General features: G+C 42.0%; 3 protein-coding genes across 3 annotated transcripts; 1 reads left to right on the top strand and 2 right to left on the bottom strand.

The window, feature by feature from the left end:
• The first annotated feature begins 701 nt into the window (after positions 1-701).
• On the top strand, positions 702-6,971 carry slc26a6l1 (solute carrier family 26 member 6, like 1). Its single transcript, XM_030091047.1, has 19 exons — positions 702-841; positions 946-1,085; positions 1,439-1,549; positions 1,630-1,805; positions 1,899-2,063; positions 2,343-2,495; positions 2,798-2,880; positions 2,979-3,126; positions 3,213-3,326; positions 3,482-3,559; positions 3,664-3,759; positions 3,849-3,955; positions 4,042-4,111; positions 4,202-4,294; positions 4,668-4,778; positions 4,901-5,338; positions 5,817-5,871; positions 5,952-6,097; positions 6,966-6,971. Exons 1-19 carry the CDS (start codon positions 702-704, stop codon positions 6,969-6,971), a joined length of 2,430 nt encoding a protein of 809 aa, XP_029946907.1.
• p4htmb (prolyl 4-hydroxylase, transmembrane b) lies at positions 6,728-11,392 on the bottom strand. Its single transcript, XM_030092821.1, has 9 exons — positions 10,971-11,392; positions 10,759-10,840; positions 9,983-10,173; positions 9,797-9,893; positions 8,972-9,134; positions 8,609-8,794; positions 8,260-8,350; positions 7,964-8,087; positions 6,728-7,563 (listed from the first exon to the last, which is right to left on the bottom strand). Exons 1-9 carry the CDS (start codon positions 11,310-11,312, stop codon positions 7,346-7,348), a joined length of 1,494 nt encoding a protein of 497 aa, XP_029948681.1. The 5' UTR covers positions 11,313-11,392; the 3' UTR covers positions 6,728-7,345.
• A 2,082-nt stretch (positions 11,393-13,474) lies between these two features.
• LOC115389323 (myosin heavy chain, fast skeletal muscle-like) lies at positions 13,475-25,075 on the bottom strand. Its single transcript, XM_030092817.1, has 39 exons — positions 24,872-25,075; positions 24,181-24,324; positions 23,933-24,089; positions 23,792-23,819; positions 23,586-23,697; positions 23,294-23,386; positions 23,127-23,190; positions 22,942-23,040; positions 22,734-22,837; positions 22,228-22,366; positions 21,980-22,098; positions 21,721-21,870; positions 21,391-21,561; positions 20,991-21,297; positions 20,780-20,850; positions 20,588-20,675; positions 20,385-20,502; positions 20,189-20,312; positions 19,336-19,472; positions 18,978-19,233; positions 18,652-18,894; positions 18,392-18,568; positions 18,167-18,312; positions 17,831-17,921; positions 17,332-17,721; positions 16,881-17,007; positions 16,685-16,803; positions 16,393-16,589; positions 16,138-16,321; positions 15,894-16,059; positions 15,469-15,593; positions 15,077-15,385; positions 14,790-14,993; positions 14,586-14,711; positions 14,329-14,499; positions 14,132-14,236; positions 13,947-14,042; positions 13,719-13,850; positions 13,475-13,611 (listed from the first exon to the last, which is right to left on the bottom strand). Exons 1-39 carry the CDS (start codon positions 25,073-25,075, stop codon positions 13,594-13,596), a joined length of 5,811 nt encoding a protein of 1,936 aa, XP_029948677.1. The 3' UTR covers positions 13,475-13,593.
• Between the last annotated feature and the right edge of the window lie 181 nt (positions 25,076-25,256).

Raw genomic sequence — 25,256 nt, 5'->3', positions numbered from 1 at the left:
TAATTCTCTTCCCCAGTTTGTTTGCCATGGTCACGTGTATGACACTGTGGAATGACTGAATCATTGCTCTCACCACGGATTCAGATTTCATGATGGCGGTCTCTTAAAGGCCCAGTAGATATACTGTTGCTCCACATATGTCAAAACTAAAGACATTCTTTTGTTGCACTATGATGTCAAAACTGCAAAGAACATTAGATGAACAAAAGTTTTTTTAAGTACTGGTAATTGTGCTTATTAACCTAATTTTCCAACATGTAATTGGTTGATTTTTAGGAGAAGTCACTTCAGAATTTGACAAACTTTGTTAAAAAGTAGCCAGACAGAACCAGCTGGCCTTGTAGAAGCCGTGGCGTTTCATGGTTCATTAGCATCACTTCTGCTGTTGCATGGGAAAAGAGACTGGAAACACTCACAGGAAATGAGTGAAGTTAATCTTTTTCCTCTTTCTAACCATACTTACGTGTTTGTATTTTGTGCCCATTCATCATTGTAATGCAGAGGCCCTGCCCACAACATCCGAACCATGGTTAACCATTAGGTAGCATAGTGTACATATGCAGGTGTAGGTGCTGTTTTGACAGAGGCTTTGCAGCAGCTCGACTTTGTGGAATGATTTCAGCAAACAAGAGATTGAAATAAATCTGAGCTTAAATTTATAAAGAGGCAAACAACTGAACTCACACTGAGTTTTCAGCCCAATGGACTCCAAACGCAGACTTGGAAAATACAGAGTGGAGAGGGAAGTGCTGGACGAGCAGAGACTGGAAGAGGTAACACAGAGAAAAACATACTCTGACAGCCAATGTACTGTAACTGAGCGCCTGAAAAATTCAGTCAGGTAAGACAAACTCATCAAAGTTTTATTATTTTGAGGCCAATTATCCTAAAGCAGCATGCCAAGAAAGGATGCTGACATTAATGTTTGCTTTACATCCCTCCCAGATGTACCGTACCCAAACTGAAGCGGACGTTAATGAGCAGCTTTCCTGTGTTATACTGGCTGCCTAAGTACTCAGTGTGGGACTATGGGATGCCAGACCTGGTCTCCGGAATTAGTGTTGGTATAATGCACCTGCCTCAAGGTATGGAAGAAGTCTCCTGCATCTCAGTAAACATATTTATCATTCTAGAAACAATCTCATAATGGATCTCAGTATTCTAATATGTGTACTGTTCAGATTTTTGTCTGTTTTGTCACACGCAGACTCTATGCACAGATCAGCCACTTTATTAAGTACAACTGAACATGCAGAATGCATGGCCGAGGTCATGTACTGGATAACATTAACCTTTGAAAGTGTACCTGAATAAAGTGGTTGGCAAGTTGCTGAATTTGATGGTCCTGATGGAAAACATTTTTCTGATTAGTGGTTCTACAGAAAGCACAGCTCTTCATACCTGTTTATATTTGGTTCAACAAAATTCCCATCCACAGGCATGGCATATTCATTGTTGGCTTCACTACCTCCTGTATTTGGACTCTACACATCCCTCTATCCGGCATTGATCTACTTTTTCTTTGGGACGTCACGTCATATTTCAATTGGTGAGAAGTGGAAATCAAAAATAGCATAACGGTCATTGTATTAAGAACAGTAAGCATACCGTTGTGTTTCTTGTGTTCAGGTACTTTTACTGTGTTGAGTATCATGGTTGGGAGTGTGACAGAGAGGCTTGCTCCAGATGGGGACTTCCTCAAAAGCAATGGGACTAACATCACCACAGAGGTGGATATTTCTGCACGGGATGCGTACAGGGTCCAGGTGGCTGCTGCCACGACTGTTCTCGGAGGACTTATTCAGGTTTGCAAAATAAAAAACCTCGCCTAATTAGCTGTATCCTATTTTACGGCTCCTCTACAAACACACACACGCATTAATGGTTGTGTTTTGCAGGTACTCCTGGGTGTGGTAAAGTTTGGATTTGTGGGAACATACCTGTCTGAACCTCTTGTGCGGGCCTACACGACGGCAGCCGCCGTCCATGCTGTGGGGGGGCAACTGAAGTACATCTTTGGAGTTTCAGCGCCACGCTTTAGTGGTCCCCTGTCACTGGTGTATGTGAGTGCTATCACATATTGATTGAACGTTGCTGACCTAGATGTTTCATCTGTGTTAGTACAGCTTGACCGGATATGACCAAATCTATAATTTAAGTATCTATACTGACAGAAGAGTGTGCTGTCCCATTTGCCTCTGCCATTTTTCTTTTTATCTATTTATTTATTAATTTCAATTTACTTTTTTTTTTTTTACTGTATTTTACACTTTGTGCATTTCATAAAATGCATAAAAGCTCAGCAATAACAGCTCTCTGTTTTTCCTTCTCTTTATTTTCAGACTCTGAAGGAAGTTTTTTCACAGCTGCCACACACTCATCTTCCCACACTGGCGGTCAGCGCTGTGACTGTGGTTCTGTTGACTGCAGCCAAGGAACTCAACTCAGTCCTCGGGTCAAAGCTCCCAGTGCCTGTCCCAATGGAGCTAATCACTGTCAGTTGACATGGGAACACACTCCCCGGTCTCTCTTTATAGTATCCGTGCTGACGCTGACACTAATGTAGTGAAAAAAGCATAGACACGGTGGAAATAAGCAGCTGAATCAGCAGGAGTTCTGGGGCCACTGTGTTTCCACAGTTCACAGCGAAAACTACTTTAGGGCTAATAATTACATCCTCCTTTGTCTAATGACTGACGAGCTTCTAATTATTGACATTTAAAGTTTGGATCGTGCTGTTCCCTTCACCTTTGTTTATGTGTGTTTATGATCTCATTGTTGCACTTGTTTCTTTCAGATTGTGGCAGGTACATTGATATCATACTACGCACATTTGAACGGCAACTACAGCATTGAAGTTGTTGGAGAAATTCCTAGTGGGTAAGAAATTAATTTTACATACGCTAATGTATTTATTGGCTGAGTAATATTCGCAGTGACATTAACAGCTGGTTTCCTGTTTATTCTTCTTTTATCAGTTTAAGTTCTCCCACTGCACCGGATGTGAGCATTTTTGGTGAAGTTATTGGAGATGCTTTTGCACTGGCAATTGTTGGCTACGCTATATCTATTTCTCTCGGCAAAACGTTTGCACTGAAGCACGGATACAAAGTGGACAGCAACCAGGTGAACCAGAACTCATTGTTAAAAAAACAAGCGGATTCCTTGTGTAAAGCGACTTTCATGTTTTGTTTATTTCCATGCTGCTGCAGGAGCTTGTGGCATTGGGTCTCAGCAATGCAGTGGGAGGCTTTTTTCAGTGCTTCGCTGTCTGCCCCTCCATGTCCCGAAGTCTAATCCAAGAGACAACCGGAGGCAAAACACAAGTGAGTCAACAAAACTACAAACAGCTTCACAATCACACATAAATTATGCACAATAGATAAGCAATAATTGCATTGTGAATGTGAAACAAGTATGTCCTTGATAAGCATAACTTGCAAAGTAAAAACTCATCATAAACTCTGCATTCCTCACACAGATGGCGGGAGTGGCTTCAGCTCTAATTGTGTTGGTGACAATACTGAAACTGGGAACACTTTTCCAGGAGCTGCCAAAGGTTCAAATGATTTATAGTTAAAATTTATGACACATTACAGATTTATTGTCAAGTCATACACTTCACATGAGCGTGTTCTATCTAAATTGCTTGTGTTGTTTCAGGCTGTCCTTGCAGCGATTGTTTTTGTGAATCTGAAGGGCATGTTCAAGCAGTACTCCGACATTATCACCCTGTGGAGGAGCAGCAAGATCGATCTGGTGAGAAGATGAATAAATTATGTGTGGAGTATGTATATCTACTACATTGTTAAAAACATCCTCAAGCAGTGTCGTCTTTCATCACCCAGGTGGTGTGGCTGGTCACATGGGTATCAACACTGCTCCTCAATCTGGATCTGGGTCTGGCCGCATCCATCACCTTTGCTCTGTTCACAGTTATCTTCAGAGCTCAGCTGTGAGATTCATCCACTGCTCATTAAGATACACCCTCATCTCAAGACTACATGAAGCATCTTTTCTTTTTTTTTGTTCATTTTTCAGGCCCACATACTCCGTCTTAGGAAATGTTCCCGGTACAGAACTGTATGTCGATATGGAGACGCACAGAGAGGTGAGATCAAAGGTTTAAAACCACGAATCAAAGCTCCTCTTTACTAACTCAAAACTCAAAGACAAGTGATGACATTGCCCTGTTTGACAGGTGAAGGAGATCCCAGGCGTCACTATATTCCGCTCCTCTTCTACAGTTTACTTTGCTAATGCAGAACTCTACCTCGAGGCCCTGAAAGAAAAGGTTTGCTCTCTCACAATCAAGAGCTGAAGGCTTGAACAACAGCTAGTCAATATTCTTATGGTAGACAATTGTCTATTGCTCTAATACATGAGCATGTTTTCTTCCTTTTTAAAACAGTGTCAGACCACTGTATTAAAATGTGTAATTTAGTCTAAAATGTGACCCTTAGCATATAATTATGAAAACTCAAATACTGTTCTTTGCTAAAGCTCACGTAATAATTTACATACTATTTCACATAATATTTTTTCTCTCTACTGGTTATTGACTTGATACTTTTACTAAAATTGCAAAATGTCATTTGTTCCCCCAAAGCAGCAACCTTTTAATTGAATTTCATTACACGGGTGTTTTGATTTCTTTTCTTTCCTAGAGTGGACTCGACATCAGTAAAATGATTATTTATAAAAGGAGGCAGGAGGCCAAGCAGAAGCGCAGACAAAGGAGAGCTGAGAGACGGGCGAAGAGACAAGCTAAGAGAGAGGTAATATTGGAAACCGTGATTAAACATCCGTAATGTTTTATTTTCTTTAGAAATCAATATTAACCCAACTTTTAAGTCCTGTACCATAAGTAAAATGCTTTGTTTCACTGACTACCCCTAAGAGACGTGCACAAAGGGAAGCTATGAAGCTGTCTGGTCTGCCGGAGTTCTCTGTGGAGGGAGAGGCCGGCTGCTGGAGGGACAGACTGGGAGACGGGACTGATACAGAGGAGGAAGAGCAGGAGGAGCGGGGCTGGACTGAACGGGAAAATGGTACTGTGTTCGTCATCCCCACCACCCCCAGGACGCCAGATGGTCAGGCCAGATGGGAGTACCTGAAAGGTGGGGATCCAGATTGCACTAGTTTGGGTTGGATGTCAGAGCTGCAGGACGAGGACACCACCACTCTTGGCTCCAGCAGCGAGGACACCCTGAGCCGAGACCTGGAGCGAGTCTCTCTTGGGTCTTTAGGAAAGTGGACCTGGGATATTCACTCCATCATCCTTGACCTCTCCACGGCTAACTTTATAGACACTGTGGCTATCAAGACCATGAAAAATGTGAGTATGAACACGTCAGTATGTCATGATTTAAATGTCTAATAGATAATCAATCAGAGAACATACTTCCAGAACAAACATGTATCTAATGGTCCATCGCTGCAACAAGATATTCTTAAAGGATTGTTTTTACAATATTTATATTTATATCAATACTTTAAAATTATTTGAGAACTACAAATGTAGATCATCACTTTCTACTGAACAGCTGCATTATAAGGTTGTCAGAAGTTTTTTTTATTCTAGTTTTTTGAGTTAAACAAGCCACAATTGGAAAAAAAAAACTATGACTGTTTTCAATCATTTTCAAATTGAGGACTTGTGTCGCTATATTATAAGTGTATAAGCTTCCAGTCATTTTAAAACACATGTATATTGATCAATAAATGAACAAATAAGGTTGATTTACTGTCATACAGATAATTTCTTGGCTTGCTCTCAAAGTATTTATGAGTTTTTTTTTCTTTTCTAATTACAGATTTTCCTGGATTTCAGTGAGATTGATGTGGACATCTACATAGCTGGTTGTCAAGGTAAGCTGCATTTTTAGTTCCTTCAAGCTCGACTGAATATTCTTTGTTTTTTTTCTGTAAAATGCCTTTCTTCTTTTCAGCTTCTGTTGTGGAGCAGTTGGAGCGTGGTGGTTTCTTCTCGGAGACAATCACAAAGAGACAGCTCTTTGCTTCTGTTCATGACGCCGTGCTCTACTGTCTGAACCACCGTGGAGCGACAGCTTTCCCCAGATATGAACCGTCACTGGTGAGTGTGTTAAGCTGATGTTCAGGATTCAGCTGAAGAGGCCAAAACTGAAACACAAGTGCCCTCAGTGCATGCTAAACCACTGGAACTTATTAGAATCACATCATGCTACTGCTGCTTTCCATTGACTGACAATCCAAATAAACCTTTTTTGTTCAAATTCAAGAAAATTTGATTAAGTGAAATAACAATCATTATGTTTATTTGCTGAATCGTACTGTATGGGCAGTGAGTCTTCTCAGTCCATAATGACAACAGAAATGGAAGAATGAACCACAAAACCAACAGTACACAAAATTTTATTGTATACTCTCAGTGCACAGAAGCAGCATCACTTTCCATCCTGTGCCTTTAAATTAAAAAAATGAAAATGCTATTTCAGTAACGTAATTTTACGGTTTCATTACAGGAAATGAACAGCAGCACAAAACTTTAACGTCTTCTCCCAAAGAGGAAACAAGTGTGGACTCAGGGAACAAGACCAACTGTATTGTATTCTATTCTATTCTATTCAGAAATGGTCTTTTTTGTCAAATTAATGGAGTGAAATAAATAACTGACTTCTACTTGAATTACGTAATATTTATAGCTTTTGTGTTTAGGTCATGTCAAAGGAAAACCAACACTGAAGACAGATGGGATCCTCTCAACTTTATTCAGTGTGGTAGAGTGAGACAGTGCATTTTAAGGAAGTACATAATAAATAAATAAATACAATGAGATCTGAACATCTAGACAGTATTTTTGTGCAATTCAATGTGTTGTGCATTCACCTAGAAAAAAATCTTAATTCAAAGAACAAAAACAAGGCAACATGCATCACACTGAAAGTGTGCGTCTTTTTTTGTTGTTTTTTTGGTTATGGCAGCAATAACAAGACGGGACATTGAAATGCTAACAACTGTCATTTCAGTTTTCAAGTGCAATTGTTGCTTACAGCAACAGTAAAATGAGTGAAGGTTAAACATGCAAAGGTAAGCAGTCTTCAGGTCCAAACTCTTTCATAAGAGTTTCTAGTGCAACAATCCAAAAAGGGGAAATTACAGTAGATGAAAAATCAAAGGATAGCAATACCAAAACATTATTCAACAAAGTCGTCTCTTTCCTGTTGCATAAACCCACTGTGACCTCGTTCCCTGAATAAATCGTGTCTCTTCAAACCGGTCACGGAGGATGTTACTAAAAACATTGTGCAGAAGACTGAGAAAGGCTTGGAAGATTTTCTTAAATATAAATTTGGTGTATGAGTTACAGGTCCTGATGGATGCTGGGACTCTGTACTTCTGTGTTTAGAGTCAGACCTTCATCATCCTCTTCCTCTGGCTGCTGTGACACCAACTGCTGATACCGAGCCTGCCGCTGGTAATCTGGATCAATGTTGATCCATTTATTGGCAACCCACTTAGTTCCACGGGTGACCACACAACCTCCATGCAGAGCATATTCATCCTGCTCCCCAACCCAGCCTGATGGGGAAAAAAAAAGAACTTATAAGCATTTTTTTTCAAATACATTCAAATAATATCATTCAGAAAGTCGTCACTCTGCATCAAGAAAACTCACTGAATTCTAAAACGGCATAAGAATAATCAGATAAACAATCAGAAAAGGAAGACATCCTTGTGTATTCGTCTATAAATTGTGACGTCGGCAGTGGTCCATTGACCTTTCATCTAATACCAGCAAACCAATAAAATGGATTAACTCAAAATCTCCTGATACTCTGTCCATATGGTGAACTTCTAACTTTAATCTGAAACCATCATGAGATTACTGTTGGGACAAAACGTGTATACCAGAAAACTGTAAGCTTTCTAACTGCATCCACTTCTTTTTTTTTCATCAACATTGTGAATTGTCCTTCACCTCTTCCATCAGAAAGGTAGTTGTACCAGAAAACAGCCGTCCCTTTGGTCGGCTTCACCCTCAGGTTGCTCTTGTCACAATTTCTTCTGGTGTCCAACAGATCCACCTCGTTCTGTATCAGAGACTAAAACACACACGGTCGCACTCAGCGACGCCGACTTGCCTCGCGCCGAGCCCATGCACTCACTGACACACGAGTGAGTTCACACAGATATGAAAGACATGCACAGTAAAGCACAACAATACTTCTGCAGGACTCTCTCTTCACATTTCCAGACCCAGACACTATTACGCACCACTTCGTCATAGGTCCTGTTGTCTGCCACAGGGAATGCGGTCTCCCCGCCCCCATCAACAGAGTTCAGGTAGAAGAGAACTGTGATGTACCTAAGTGTGCAACACAGATTTAAATTGACACACACATGTATGGTGCAAACAAACAGTACACAAACAAACGCACAGCAACACTCTGCAAGCAAGTGGCGAGCACAAAAAAATGTCATCGAGTTGATGGAGTCGCACAAACTAACATGCCAGCTTCCACGATGGGCGCGTCAGTAAAGACTCAGACGGACGGAATTACACCTGGAGCAGTCACAAGTGTGTGGAGAAACACGGCGCTAGTGATCTCAGAGACCGTTTTACCTGCACGACGTCTCGAACGGAGTGGAGGTGTTGGCCGCGAGGCGTGTGTGCGTGCACGCCGTTTCGGGGTAGACGGGGCCGCTGTCATGGTGGGCGTGGTAGTGGCCCCCCTCTTCATAGCGCACCACCTGGAGCGGCTCGCTGAGGTCCACCAAGGTGGGCGGAAGCCGAGTGAGACGAGTCACTCTGTCATGAGAGCCAGGAGAAAGGAACAGTGAAACATGTTTCTTAGTCTATGTTCATCAGGCACATTGATAATAGATGGCTCACCAGCTGGTATTTTAAATAAAATACAAACAAAAAAGCTTGTTTGGTGGTGTGGGCGCACTGCTCAAAATAAACAAAGATAAAAGTTTTACTCACCTCTCCTTGAGGTCTTGCAGGACCTGGTGAGCTCCTTTGCCCTGATAGAGCCAGGTGTGTCTGCTGTTCCTCACCAGCTGACTCCTTTTCACCCCTCGCTTCAACAGGAAGCGCTGAAAGGCGTCGTTGCTCAATAGTCTGAACTCTTCCAGACTCAGCAAACCTACATAAAACATGAGAAACGTGCTTTGGATCATCGATAAAGGCCTCTTTTATACAACACTTTGTAACATCACGTTTTAAAGTTTGCTCTAAATGCTCCATGATGTTGGAAATATGTTCACATTAAATTTATACTTTACTTGGACTTGTATCTCACTCCAAAAGTGTTGTGAAATAAATGCTTTTAACACTTTCAGAATTTGGAATTTGGGAAAATGTGATTTTACTGTTCAATGAGAAACACTGTAGATACCTTGTTTTCAGGGCTCTCTGGTTTAAATGAATATTGTTTCCAGGTAAGTAACTGAAATTAAACAAAATTTTAAATAGTAGAAAATTTGCTTTCAGTCACAGCTGTTGCAATGCAAATTCTTTAGCAATTGGCAATAAGTCATATGAGGTTATTTACTCTCATAGTCATGCTTTCAACTCTGATAATGTAATTGGAAAATAATAACTTGGCAAAGAGGTAGCTGCTCTGTGTGAAACAGCAAACTAACTCAGTCATGTGACCCAAAACTGTCACCAAACAGTTGTCTTCCCACCACAAAACAAAGTCGTAAGTCGACTCTTTGATACAAAAAAAGCAGAAAGCTGTTACACGGTTTAATTATTCAAAGTAAATTATCTTCTGAATTCTGAGAACTGATGAATTTGCTTTACCATTATTATCCTTATCGGCTTTGAGGCCTGCATAGATTTCTTTAAGATTCTCCGGTGTGAGCCAGATGCCGTCTCTCACTCGAGAGTGAGTCAGTATCTGTTGGACACACAGCGGTGCAGCCGAGATGGGTTAAGATCAATCACTTCCATCGGATGTTACGTCACAGTCAACAAACTGACATACACCTCATGGAGCTGCAACTGTCCGTCCTGGTTGATATCGAGCAGGTTAAAGATCTCCTCTGGGCTGAGGTTGAGCTCCTTCGCCAGCTCCTCCTGGCCCTCCTGGACCATCAGCTGACTCTCCATCAGACCCTTGAGTTGCGCCAGCTGCATGACCACCCGGCACTCGTCCTCTGACAGAAACCCAGGGATCTCTGCAGAAATACACACACTTACATGAAACTACAGGAAAAAATCCTTACTGAAACCAAAAAATCATGAAATCTTCATGATTGCTGTAACAATAATGCTGCAGCATTTTGTTTTGGCGATGCAATTTGATTTTTTAAATGATTGATCTAGTTTCTGAGTGTCTGAAAGGGTTTTTTTATCACATAAAGTAATGTTTGGCTCAATGCTGCACTATATGTGTTGTTATCAATGGACGTTGGGATCCGTAGATAATGAAAACTGCATCTTTTAAAATGAAAGATTGTGTCTTCTCTGAAAGAATATGAAGATCCTCATGTGAACCATATTGAATTCTATTGATTCCATTCTGTTTTGCTTCATGACAGGCTGCATATTCACACACAGGATTGTTTAGGCACAGATGCACATCTTCCCGTTACCCAGTCAGCTATGAAGCTGTAATTGGATCAGATGTGCAGGCTGAGGGAGAAGTTGCCTCGGGACTTTTCAGGCCTATTTGATGCAAACCTTGCTGATCTGAACCCCCTCCAATGTTCTGGGAGGGTTTGATGAAGGTTAAAAAAAATGTTTTTTTTACGCCTTCTTACCGAACAGCAGAGGTTTGAGGCTGAGAGTCCGCATCTCGTGCACTTTTCCTGGCACCAATGACACCTTCTGGACATGTCCCACCTGAGAGGACAATCAAGGAGTCAAGAAGGGGATTTGATGGTGCCCGTGTGTGTGTGAGAGAGAGAGAGGGAGAGAGAAGGAGAGAGAGAGAGAGAGGGGGAGAATGACGCATCACCACTACATTACTCACCCTTATTCCTTCGATCCTCGTCAGGGAAGCATCTCGCAGGAACTCGGGTTTTGGTGGCGCGCGCCGCGTCTCGGGGCGCTGGTGGCCGCCGCCGCCGCCGCCGGGAGCATCACGACTCCGGCTCGCGTCTTCCTGCCCGCTGCTGTAGTGCACGTAAAACAGCAGCGCGATCACGTTAATGATGTACACATGAAAGAAAACCATCACCACCACGAAGTACGACCGGGAGCAGACGCTGCTCTTGTGGCACGAGAGGCGCTCGCACGGCGGCCGGAGCGGCAAGGTCGCGCGCCCGGACGCAGTCGCCCCCTCGGCTTCTGGGGTTTCCTGGTCGTCAGTCATTTTGTGGAGCTTGAAGGAGTTTAGTAGTTCCTAAGAGGCAAAAGTCCATGAGATTATTCGGGCTGTTCGGTGGCTGCACAGAAGTAGTGACGGAGTGGCAGATGTCCAGTTTGATTAAACTAGAAAATCCTCAAGCGCGCTCAGTCCAGCTTTTCTTTATTTTTTTTTTCCTCTGCAGAAGATGAACTGAAGTCGTTGCGCATTTAAAAAAAAGAAAGATCATCGATGGTTTAGATACACCATTTTCTTTAAAAGTCACTTATCAGCGGAGCAGCATTGTTATTTCCCCCTGCAGACAGCGCCGTCGCAGTCCCGGACAGTCTCTGGACAGTCTCTGGACAGTCTTGTTTACACTGCAGCAGTCCCAGGCAGCAGCAGCAGCAGCAGCAGTAAAGCGCACTGCGCATCCCGAACTACGACGGGACTCATGTCGGAAAGCAGGTCCTCACGCGCGGCCCCGGTGCCAGCCGCATGCAGCCGTAGTCCTGGAGAATGAGCGACGTAATTTGTGCACGCAAGAAAACAGCATTAGTCCGATCTTCTATTTACACTTGGTGGCCCAATAATATCCCCCCGCTGACGGCAACAGTCTGCTCACACAGTGCAATGCTGACCTCTGGCTTCCCTCAGTGATAACACACCCGAGCCTGGTCCCACACAGTGCAGGGCCTCTGCTGCTGTCCACGTGCTCCTCACTGGCCTATACTGTCGTTTGAATTGGGGGAAATAAAAAAAAAAAAACAGAGATGATGTCATACAAAAACAAAATAAATTGCTGAAATCATTCAATGTAATAATTAAAAGAAACTATATTTGGTCAGCTCTCACCTGATAAGGTTCCAGGTTGAAGTTGTGGTAGGACTTTGGAGATTACATGTTCTCCTTGTGTGTTTTTCTTCAATTTCCTCCCATTTGAGCTTTTTCTTTTTAGAATTACCTGTAGGTGAGTGATTGTGTGTGACTGTCTGTCTCTGTGATGGACTGCTGATCTGTCTGGGGTCCACCCTGCCTTCAGCCACACTCAACCGGGATGTGCTCCAGCACCCTACAGGACTTCAGCTGGATAAAACAGTGTGGAAAATGGATGCATGCTTGACAATACTGACTGTTGAATTACCCTCTTTCTTTCTTACACTCGAATCTTTTAACATACTATGTTTGTTTTTTTAAAAAGATTTGATAGATTTTGCAGGGTGCCTCAGTGTGCTTCCTGATAATTGAACCCCAAGCCTAATATCAGCCTATTTATATGTGTGACATTTTATCATAATAGAACTAACATATAGTATTTATTCTTAGTGATTATTAGCTCTAAGGGTTGCATGGAAATGTGCACCCGCCACCTTGGGCCAAGTAATGCTTTCAGCTGGCACTGTAATGACTGTAACTGGCTTTGTTGCTGTGTTGTTTTCACTTCTTCTCCAGTAAGACCAGGCGACATCAGGCTGGTCCAGAGTTTTGCTGCTGTGTAATTGCCAGGGGTGTGTGTGAGTGATTATTTAAAAGATAAACAAAACTATATGCAAATTCTTAAAATCAATGAGCACTTGAGCAGTGTTAAAATCAAAAAGGAGAAACATTTTATATGAGTATACTGTATCTGAGTGATTTTTTTTCACAAAGCCTTGCTGATCTAAATGCTGTAAAGCATTTTGTGTTGCTTTTTCATTTGGATAAAAAGTGCTATTTAAATAAATATTTACTGATTGATTGATCTTCATAGTTAGATGAGGGTGAAAGAAAATGAAAAAGTGATCTTGCTAATATAGGTTCATGATTTGATGATTGCTACAAGTGATTAAAATGCACTGAATGTGGTGGAAGACGAGCTCACAGCCAGATTCAAGATAAAGGACTTGGGAAACTGATCCTTTTCGTCGGTATTGATTTTGACCAAAGTGATGGATGTATAAATATGTTTCAGAAGAATTCATGCTGGAAAGATTCATGAAAAGTTTGGTGAGAAAAATTGCAAACCCAGAGAGATACCTTGTGAACAAAAACTAAACTGCACAGAAATGTGTGATATCAGAAAATGCAGAGAGGTCATTCGAAGTTTTCATCTTGCAAAATGTACCTTGAGCGGCTGTGGTTACTGCAAGCCGAAATGAGAAGGGTCCTTTGATTTCTTGGAAGAACTTCATAAAGGCACAGACACAAGATGGTGCAACAAACTATCTTGTATTTATTTTAGGTGATTACAACATGTTTAACATACAACAGTAAGCAAGTAGCTCATATTGTATGACTTCTTGTCACTGCTGTGTCGATGATCTCTTCATCACTCCTCATCCTTGGTCTAAAACAGAAGAACAATTCGGTGCTATAAAAACTGACCAGGTAACCTTGATTTAAAAGACCAATATTCATACAAAGCTTGATTTATGTTAGATGGCTTCTTGTTACCTTGACCATTTCACGGCTCTTGGCTCTGAGCTTGTTGACCTGCGATTCGGCAATGTCAGCCCGTTCCTGAGCCTCCTCCATTTCATGCTGCACCTTCCTGTACCTGGTCAGGTGAGAGTTGGCCTGTTCCTCCTGTGTAAAAAAAACAAACCAAAAAAAAAACAAAACATCATAGTCAAATTCTGTACATTGGACAGCTAACATGAAAAGCTAAAGAGTTGTACTCACAGCCTCCTCAGCCTGTCGCTTGTAGGATTTCACTTTCAGCTGCAGCTTGTCAACGAGATCCTGAAGTCTGGCGATATTCTTCTTATCCTCCTCAGTCTGTTTGAAGTGAAGATGGCATAAATGTGGTAGTTCAAACTCTTCACTTATCATAGTGTCTAAAGTGTAAAACGTAAAGAGAAGCGTACCTGGTAGGTGAGTTCTTTAACTCTTCTCTCGTATTTCCGCACTCCCTTGATTGCATCAGCGCCACGTTTCTGTTCTGCGTCGACTTCACCCTCAAGTTCACGAACCTTAGCAGATGAAGTGACGCAAAAACTTTTAAATGCACTGTGTTTTCTTGGTTGACTTGCAATATTAAGTGGTTTCTTTGAAAGGCAATTACCCTGGCCTCCAGTTTCTGGAGCTGCTTCTTGCCGCCCTTCATGGCCAGATTTTCAGCTTCGTCCAGGCGGTGCTGCAGGTCCTTCACAGTCACCTCCAGGTTCTTCTTCATCCTCTCCAGATGAGCGCTGGTGTCCTGCTCTTTCTTCAGCTCCTCAGCCATCATGGCAGCCTGATATTTAAGATGTTTTATTGGAAACATTTCCACTATTTTTGGAAAAAGAAGGTACTGCACAGAAATAAAGCAAGATAACTCACATCAGTGATGGCCTTCTTCGCCTTTTCTTCAGCATTTCTTGCTTCCTGGACAGAATCCTCCACTTCACCCTGGACCTGTATGAGGTCAGCCTCCAGCTTCTTCTTGGTGTTGATCAGGCTGGTATTCTGAACGAATGGCAACAACTGTTAACCATAAATTCTTCAAGTCTGTCTTTCCTGATGCTGTTTCAGTCAGCCACTCACCTGAGAGTGCAGCAGAGTCACACGCTCGCTGGCATCCACCAGCTCCTGCTCTGCTATTTTGCGGCTCCTGTCGGTCTGCTCCAGAGCAACTCTCAGCTCCTCGATCTCAGCCATCATCAGGTTGTTCCTGCGCTCCACCATCGCGACCTGCTCCTTCATTTCTTCTTGGCCTCTGATGGCTTCATCCAGGTGCAGCTGGGCATCCTGGATGCAAAACACGAAGCTCAGTTTCAGTACATTCTGAATCTAAACAAAATTTTGTGATTGACTCTCAGAATCTAAGATACCTTGAGCTGTCCCTGCACGTTCCTCAGCTGTTTCTGGGCTTCAGCGGCCTGGCGGTTGGCGTGGCTCAGCTGGATCTCCATCTCGTTGAGGTCTCCCTCCATCTTCTTCTTGATTCTCAGGGCGTCGTTCCTGCTCCTGACCTCAGCATCCAGAGTGGTCTGCATGGACTCAATCACCCTCTGGCTGTTCCTCTTGATCTGTTCAATCTCCTCATCCTTTTCTGCAAGTTTCCTGTCGATTTCACTCTTGACTTGTGTGAGTTCAAGCTGAATGCGGAGAATCTTTGATTCCTCGTGCTCCAGGGTGGCCTTGATACAAAAATAATGATTATGCAGCTTCAGAAGCAAGCAATGCAGCTGTGTTTGATCAGCAATGCTTTAGCAGACATTACCTCTGCCTCCTCAAGTGAAGTCTGGAGTTCAGACTTCTCTGTCTCCACAGTCTTTTTCCCTTTCTCCAGTTCATGGATGGTTTTTCCACTCTCACCGATTTGCTCAGTTAGATCTGAGATCTCCTCTGTAAGAGAGAATGTTTCATTGTTTGATTTCAAAACTAGATTTGAGCTTGTTATTTTGCAACGTGTGTACACATAATGTACATATAGTGTTAGCTGTCTTAGTGGAACCATACATCGTGCGCATTTAGCTCAGCGGTCCCTTTTGGACATGCACTATCTCAAAGTTGTGCTGCAAAACTTTTTAAAAGTGTGAATGAGTGATAAAAACCGACTGGACAACTCTGTAGAGATAGGCCACTGTCAGTGTTTTCATTGACAGGATGAAAAAAAAATCATACATGTATTCATTTTTTTCTTACGTTGCAGATTCTTATTCTCCCTCTTCAGAGTCTCCAGGTGATCCAGAGCTTCTTCATATGAATTTTTCAGCTTGAACATTTCAGTGCTGAGAGATCGAGCCTCCTTCTGAGCTCCCTCCAGCTCAGCCTGGCTCTCTTCGTACTTCTGTTTCCACTCTGCAAGAACCTGAAGGTTTGAAGACATATTTAGCTTTTCTTTTTCTCCTTCATGCCTATTTTATTCAGCAGTGCCTCAAAGTAGTACCTTGTCAAAGTTCCTCTGCTTCTTGTCCAGAGTGGCAGCGAGTGCGTTTGCTCTCTCCACATCGATCATCAGGTCCTCCACTTCACCATGCAGCCTCTGTTTGGTTTTTTCCAGAGAGGCACATTTTGCATTCACAGCCTCGATGGACTCCTCTGCATCCTGAAGGCGCTGGGCGAGCTTTTTCCTGCAAAAACACGTCATGATGAGCAACTGCTCAATCGTGTTCAATTAAATCAATGAAATGATGAAGCCTACTTTGCTTCCTCCAGTTCCTCGGTGCGCTGAATGGCATCAGTCTCATATTTGGTTCTCCACTGAGCCACTTCGCTGTTGGCCTTGGACATTGAGCGCTGCAGCTCAGCTTTGGCCTCCTGCTCCTCCTCGTACTGCTCTCTGAGCAGGTCACAGTCATGACGAGCCGACTGGACGGCGTGAGCCAGGGCGTTCTTCGCCTGGCAGAAAAATAGACGTGATTCAAAATTAGTTTGACATGAAACTTTGAAAGGATATCAAACACGGCCTGCTTGTGATTTTAGCATGAACCTACTTTAACTTCCTCTTCAACATGTCTCTTGAGCTCCTCGATCTGCTGAGTGAAAGCCTGCTTGCTTCTAGTCAGCTGAGAGATGAGGGCTTCTTTTTCCTCCAGCTGGCGACTGAATTCACCTGAGTTCCAGCAAAATATTTGAATATGTCAATTTTATTGGAAACATGAGCCAAACACAATAAAAAAAACATCTTACCATTTTCTGTTTGCAGCCTTGCCCTTTGTACCCCAATGTCGTTAAGCTGTCGGACGTGTTCTTCATTCTTTGTCTTCATCTCACTTAACTGATCTTCAAGAGTGCGACACATTTTCTCCAAATTTGCCTAAAATACCAAAAGTTTTTATTTACAAAGCATCTCTTTATTTATTGAGATCTTAAACTGGAATCTCTTATTTTTTTTAAAAATGTGTTATTAATTTCATGCAGTCATTTGTGTGCGTCTGTCAAAAGCCACTGTGCTTTCAAGTCTTTAGAAATGTCTCTTCAGTGTACAAGACGACCAAAAAAGGTCAGAAATGTCAATTTTGAAAGCTGCATTCATCAAATCTATTGTATCAAAGTTACATTTTACAAGTGCTGAATAAATGCAAAGATCACCGCTTATGTGAGTTCTGAAATATTTTTACTTTAATGTATTGAAACGTACCTTTGATTTAGCAACAGACTCCATGTTGCTGCTGAGATCATCAATCTCCATCTTGTATTCGCTTTTCTCTTTCTCCAGCTTCTGCTTGACCCTCTGGAGGTTATCAAGCTGCTCCCCCAGCTCTGCCACACTGTCGGCCTGCTTCTTGCGGAGAGCGGCGGCGGTGGCCTCGTGCTGCAGGGTGGATTCTTCAAGATCACGGCGCAGCTTCTGAAACTCGGCCTCGCGCTTCTTGTTCATCTCGATCTGGACAGACGTTGCTCCTCCAGCTTCTTCGAGCCTCTCGCTGATCTCCTCCAGTTCCCTGGAGAGGTCAGACCTTTGCTTCTCCACCTTGGCCCGAGCTGCTCTCTCGGCCTCGATCTCCTCCTCCAGCTCCTCAATGCGAGCCTGACGTTGACATATTCAAACAACCAACACATTTTAATATACCTGTACGAGTCAAACACGTCTGAGAATCACAGAATCAACAGATTGCTGTGGCTGAAGTATTGCTAACCTGAAGTTCTTTGATCTTCTTTTGTAGCTGAGCACTCAGGGATTGTTCATCCTCTATTTTACTGATAAGCTGGCTCGTTTCAAAGTCCTTCCTGTGTGGGAGAAAAATCCAAACCAAATGTTTACATCCACAATGATAGTTTTTTTAAGTTTTCAACACGCAGCACTGGATTGTGATCAACTTGACGGTCAATTGCTACTCTTAGACATTCAAAAGAAAACACTTTTGTTTTTTAGCTATTAATCTCAAAAATAAGAAGGACGATTGCACTGTGTGAAGTAGAAGCAGATCAAACACAAATACAGTATTTCAGATTATGTATTGCATATTGCTCACTTCTTTAATTTCTCGTCAGACTGCTGCTTGTCATTCTCCAGGTCCATGATGGTTTCGTGGGCCAGTTTAAGATCACCTTCAAGCTTTCTTTTAGCTCGCTCAAGGTCCATGCGAAGCTTCTTTTCTTGCTCCAAGGAACCTTCAAGCTGTTCAACCACAGATTTGATGTCAATTTTATGATATTCATTGTCAGAGAACCTGAAATCAATATTCATCATTACTCACGTCGTCCACTTGCTGCTCCAGCTTGGTCTTGGCTTTGGTCAGAGTGTTGACTTTGTCTTCCTCTGCCTGCAGATCATCGAGGGTCTGCTGATGGGCCTCTTGGAGGGCTTTCTTCTCTTTGGTTAACTTGGCAATGGTCTCATCAAGGGAAGCCATTTCTTCAACCAGGTTTTTAACCTGTATTGGAGATATGAAGAGACAAGAAAGGTTTTTGTATTTGTCAAGAGTTGGCTTTGAAGTGTCTCAGCTGATATACTGACCTTGTTCTCGGTGGCATGTTTCTCCTTCTCCACTTTGGCCAGGGTGAGCTCCAAGTCATCGATGTCTTTCTTCAGCTCAGAGCACTCGTCCTCCAGCTTCCTCTTCTTTGCAGTCAGTTCAGCATTTATTTCCTCCTCATCCTCCAGCCGCTCACTTGTCTCTTTGACTTTAGCCTCCAGTTGGATTTTTGCTTTGATGAGGCCCTCACACCTTTCCTCTGCATCAGCGAGGTTTTCACCTTCCTAGAAGAACATTGTAAAACAATTTCTTATTCATGAAATTGTATGTCTATGAAGTGGCAAATTTCTTTTTTAATTCAACCTACAGATGCGATTTGGAGTTGCAAGTCATTCTTCTCCTGCAGCAGAGAAACCATCTTCTCCTCTAGTTCCTTCTTCTTGGCGAGAGCCTTTGCCAGCTCCTCTTTGGTCTTTTCAAAGTCCTCTTTCATTTGAGCCATCTCCTTCTCAGTCTCTGCACTCTTCAGCAGAGGCTTGATCTTGAAGTACAGCTTCATCCATGGCCACGTTTTGACGTTCATGAACGAGCGAATGTTGTACTGAATCGAGTAAATTGCCTCTCTGTTGATAAAAAACATCCAGGGAAATAGCTTAGTTTCATTTGAGAATATTATTTTGAGAAAGAGTTTGTCCATTAAATAGTTTAGTTAGTATCTATTGTACCTGCGCTCCATCATCTTGACAAACTCTCTTCTCATGAGGAAACCTCTGCACAGAGCCTGAGTCATTGTGACCAGGATAGCAAGTTTTTCATCTCTCATCTCCTCCAGAAATCCCAGCAGACCAGCTTTGAAGAACACCTGAAAACACATAAAACATTTTTAAATCCTTAAAAATTAAAGAATTGGTAGAACTCAACCTTCTTAAAACTATGTATAAAGCTCACCGGAAAAAATTACCATTTAATTTACAGAATAGATTTGCAAAGCGAGACAGTCAATATAGATTAAGAGGCACTGAAGTTTTCAAACGACCGGAATCAAGAACCAAATTGAAAGAAAGATGCATCACAACAAAAGGAATCAATTTATGGAATAAACTTGACAGTGAAATGAAGAGGTCTCAGTCCATTCACATCTTCAAGAAATGTTTAAAAGCACAGTTATTGAGAGGGTATGACTCTGTTTTAAAGAATGGTCAAACTTAGAATTGATTGTTTCTTTTGAAAATATTTCATTAAGGTTTTTTTTTTTTTGTATTTACATTTTGGGAAATGGTTGTATTTGATCTGTAATTATTTAATGAAATGGTCGTATTTGTATTTTGATTAAGTGAAATGGTTGTATTGAATTTTGCATTTTTTTTTGTGATATGTTAACAAATCTTGACAAATTGTCATTTATTTTATGTTGATAGGGGCAGACATCATAAGTCTCACTTCTTTCTGTTCCTTTTCATTTCTTGAATGAAACAAATAAAATCAATCAATCAATCAATCAATCAATCAAAAGGCCAGGAATCGACAGTAGCTTGTTTTACGCCACTTTGTCAGTCTTTTTTTTTCCGTTTACTCTACCTTAGTGTGTCCAAATTTGTACTGAGTATGATCGACGTCAATGGAGCCCAGCAGTTTCTCTGAGGCCTTCTTATTGTCGATGAACTGCCCCTCGGGGATGACACTGGCATTCAGGACTTTGTATCTAGACAGAGGATATACAGCTCAATGAGGAATATTTCATTATAAGAATTTAAAATGCAGTCGAAATAACTACCTCTGCTTGAAGTCACCGTAGAGGATTCTGCTGGGGAAGCCTTTCCTGCAGATCCTGATGCCTTCCAGCACACCGTTACACCTCAGCTGGTGGATGACCAGGAAGTTCTCCATCAGACCTTCAGAGCCAGATGCAGTTAGGTGCCGTCTTGTTTCACACATTCGATATTATAATAATAAATTAGCCAACGGTGTTCATCCTACCAGGTGTTTTTGATTCATTTGGAATCAAGCAGCGCACGAAATGAGGGTGGGTGCTCCTTAGATTGGTCATCAGCTTGCCCAAATTCTCCTGAAATACAAAAAAAATTGTCATTTCTTAACTTTTAAGGCTGTGTGATCTATGTTACTTTTTTTTAGGAGCATTTTGTTTGTCCAGTCTTTTGTGATGCTCACCCTGAACAGAGCAGACACTGTCTGGAAAGAGCCACCCTTTTTCTTGCCGCCTTTTTTGCCACCTCCCTCAGCTGTGACAAGAAAAATAAATTTAGGTTATTACCTGAAACAAGCTCCATTAAATTTCAAATAGTACAACTGCGACAGCATTTAACAAAGCTGGTGCATCGCTGTCATGAAAACTTCCTGCTCTCAAAAATGTGTGAATTACCGTCTGCTGCGGCATGAGAAGCATAAAGCAAGGCCAACAGCTTGACTGAAGACTTCTGGTAGAGCTGAACCACGGAGTCATTCAGGGGGTCCTTGTTCTTGTCCAGCCAGCCCATAACGTTGTAGTCAACAGTGCCAGCATAGTGCACCAGAGCGAAATGCGCCTCAGCCTTGCCTTTGGCAGGTTTTGGTTTCTGGAAGGGGGCACTTTTTCCAAGATGCTGATCATACAGTTTGTTCTTGAAGGTTGTGTCTGTAGCCTTGGGGAACATGCACTCCTCTTCTAGGATGGAGAAGATGCCCATTGGCTAATGAAGTAGGATAAAAAAAAAAAAAAAAATCAGTAAAAGATTTTAAACCTTTTTGTGGCACACCCTGTGAATATATCCCGTGTTGCTCACCTTCTCGATAAGCTCAATGCAAGCAGCCAAGTCCATACCAAAGTCAATAAACTCCCATTCAATTCCCTCTTTCTTGTACTCTTCTTGCTCCAGGACAAACATGTGGTGGTTGAAGAACTGTTGCAGTTTTTCATTGGTGAAGTTGATGCACAGCTGCTCCAAGCTGTTGAACTGAACATTCAAAAGAACAATCAATTGATTTTCTAAATGAAGCCCTTTCAAATTACTTGATGAAATAAAACATTTTAAGTGAGCTAGTGCAGAAATATTTTACTGTAATACTTTGTTGGTACTCTCATCATAAACAAGTGCGTTATGCAATTTACTCACATCAAAGATTTCAAAGCCAGCGATGTCCAGGACACCAATAAAGAAGCTTCTTGGCTGTTTGGTATCCAGCATCTCATTGATTCTGACCACCATCCACAAGAACATCTTCTCATAGACAGACTTGCAGAGAGCTGAGACCGCATTGTTGACCTGGTTTTAAAAAACAAAAATTAGAGCAATTAAAAGTTGTTGGAATGAAAAACAAAACAGTCCTTAGAGTTATGTATTAATTTTATGTGTCTCTTGTTGACATCTGTACCTGAGGAACAGTTTGCCCTTTGGTCACAAACTCGTTCCCAACCTTCACTCGAGGGTAGCACAGGGCTTTCAGCAGGTCAGCAGAGTTCAGGCCCATGAGGTATGCGATTTTATCAGCCACTAAGAAAAGGACACAAATAGTTCTCCTTAAACCACAGAAGATTAAGACATACATATCAAATCAAATGCTCTTTCTCAAGTGATATACACTTCTCTCCTATAGGGTTAAAGACAAGTGTAATGTCCTACCCTCAGTGCCATCGGGCTCAGCCTGCTCCTCTCGCTGCTTCTGCTTGAACTTCATGTTTCCGTGATGCATCACAGCTCCAGTCAGCTTATACATGCTCGCCTTTTCTTCTGAATTGAAGCCCAGGATGTCGATAGCAGTCTATGATGTGACCGAAAAGAAAAACACACAAATAAGATTAAACTTTGTAGTTCTGCTTCCATGCTAGACAGGACAAGTAAAAAAACAAAACAAAAAAAACAAAAAACAAAAAACAAAAACAACAACAACTTTGTAGTAGAACGAAAAAAAATTCACCTGGAATACTGTACTAATATCTGGATCAATCTAATTATCTAATTTACAATAAGACAAGGTAGAAAAACATTTGGTGTTACTGTGTCTTCTATCAGCTTTGGTGGGTTTCGAATATTTCCCTTTATTTGGGCATAGTCTTCAATCTCAACAGTGGATATAAGTCAGGTTTCTCCTGCTGAATATATAGTAACAGTGAAGAAGTTGTTCTCACATCAGTGGCAATGAATTCTTCAATGTCATCAATACTCTTGACGGTGATTTCACCCTGACTGATCATGGGATAGTCATAAGGGTTGGTGGTGATCAGAAGAGCCTCTGAAAAACAACAACAACAAGGCATTTAAATCAGAATCATAATATGTGTCTAGTTACATAAAAGTGTGAATTCACAGTATTTTGTTATTATTGATTGGTCAAACCTATCAGCTCAGGCTTGTGGCCTGTTGTGAGCTGGTAGAAGATGTGATAGCTCCTCTCAGCAGACAGCTGGAAGGTCACCCGAGACTTCTCCAGCAGATCTGTTGAATGAGGAAGACATTTGATTCAAGAAAACCTTCAATGAACAGTTAAAGAAAGACTAAATGATTTTCACAAACAAACTCACATGTTTCAATATCAGCTGAAGCCAGCTTTCCAGTTGACCCGAAGTGAATTCTGATGAATTTCCCCTGTAAAGCATAATGGCATACAATTAACGAATGTTCTTCAACAACTGACACCACAAAATAGCAACCCATATGACTTTATCTTTAACTGAGCAAAGCGACTTACAAATCGAGAAGAGTTGTCATTCCTCACAGTCTTGGCATTGCCATAAGCTTCCAGCAGGGGGTTGGCTGCAATGATTTGATCTTCCAGGGACCCCTTGGGGAAGCATTAGAGTTATTAATATTTCATAGTATTTCATGGTATACAGTGAAATCGCATGTGCCAAAACACAGGATGGCATTAAACAGAAAATTTAAACAAGAAACCGCAAAAGTAGTGCGAACTATGTATGTCAGTCTTTTCAATCTAGCATTACTTGGTTTGATGTTGGATTTTATTGTTCATTTGAACTCACCTGCATTTTTCCACTAACAGCCTCGGCTTTCTTGCCTGAAGCAACTGCGATTGTTGCAAAGTACTGGATCACACGTTTGGTGTTGACAGTCTTTCCTGCACCAGATTCTCCGCTGGGTTGAGCATTGTGGTTAGAGATTGAAATTAAAATTCTGTCATGATACAGTTATTGAGAATCATTAATAGAATCAGTTTTATGTCACTTACGTAATCAGGATGGACTGATTTTCTCTATCTGTAAGACAGAAAAATGACAATACAACAGTGAGGCTGTAGCTCAGTAATGGTAGCTCCTATAAGTGCTACTTTATCATGAAACACGGAAGCTGTTTCCAAGCAGATTAATACCTTGGAGCATGAACTGATAGGCGTTATCAGAGATGGAGAAGATGTGGGGGGGAGCCTCAATCCTCTTCTTGCCTCTGTATCCAGCAACAACCACGGCATCGTACACTGGGAGCCACTTGTAGGGGTTCACAGTGACGCAGAACAGCCCAGAGTAGGTCTGTGGTGTCAAAGAGGATGGTTCAGGAAGGACTTTTCCTCAAAACCATCATAAATTTCCTTTACTGATGATTCAGTCATCTCAAACTCACGTAGATCATCCATGCTGCATAGCGCTCTTTGAGGTTGTACAGCACAGCGGGCTCACTGAGGTGGGTCATCATGGCCATGTCCTCAATCTTGTCAAACTTCGGCGGGTTCATGGGGAAGATTTCATCCTCCTTCACCGTCAAAGTCTGATGCACAGATTGAAGAGGAACAGGCAAGGTTTTTTACCATCAAGGAAGTGTAACTAAATTTGTCAAACTGTGTATCAGCTACAGTCAGTCTCCTATTTTACCCTGACTCATTCATTGTTGATTTTCTGGCACAATATTTAGGAATTTTACAATATCTAAAAATGTGTTTGCCTTCTTTCATTTTCATATATTCCCTGGCCTCACCGATACTGCCACACTGCACTCAAGTATCATTCTTTTTCTGCGGATAATTTATGCCACTGCAGGCATGTTGCAGCCAACTCATTGGGGCTTTGCCCTTGACCAGTGTTCTTGAGAAGCAACAGGCAAATTCACTTGTTTCTGTTGCTGTTTTTACCTTCATGACACAGCGAGGTAATCAATACTGGGCATTCAAAGCAACGCTAAAGTAACCAACGCTGTGGTTTTAACCTCAGATTACATTCTGAACCACATTTGTAATGTCGCTAAGCAGATCTCAACTTATCCCATCAAACTCTTTCTATGTAATGCAGAACTTGTAGTCTCACGGCTGTCCACTCACCTTCCCAGTGAGCGTCTCCACGGTGGCTTTGCCGCCCTCTCTCTTGGTAAGTTTCCCCTTGAGGTACATCTCGCTTGGTTCAGTGACAAAATAGGCGGTTTTAGCATCAAATGGAGTGTTTTGAGCTTCAAGCCGCTCTTTTTCTGGCTTCCGGAGGTATACGGCCGCCGGGCCAAAACACTCCATTTCCGGGTCCGAACTCATGATGACCCTTTGTCTGCAAGTAGGGAAACAAGACAATAGTTAGTATTTGTAAATATCGCAGAAGCAGACAGAGCACTGTTGTAGTTATCACATCTATCGTGTCTGATGAGGCCAATCTTATAAACTGACAAAAAGATGCCAGTTAGGGTGAACCTGCAGTTCACAAACGTCAGCAGTCCTC

The sequence above is a fragment of the Salarias fasciatus genome, chromosome 5 (assembly GCF_902148845.1).
Source record: "Salarias fasciatus chromosome 5, fSalaFa1.1, whole genome shotgun sequence".
Taxonomy (NCBI): Eukaryota; Metazoa; Chordata; class Actinopteri; order Blenniiformes; family Blenniidae; genus Salarias; species Salarias fasciatus.
The sequence above is the reverse complement of the archived record's forward strand: the minus strand, read 5'-3'. Positions and strand labels throughout refer to the sequence as shown.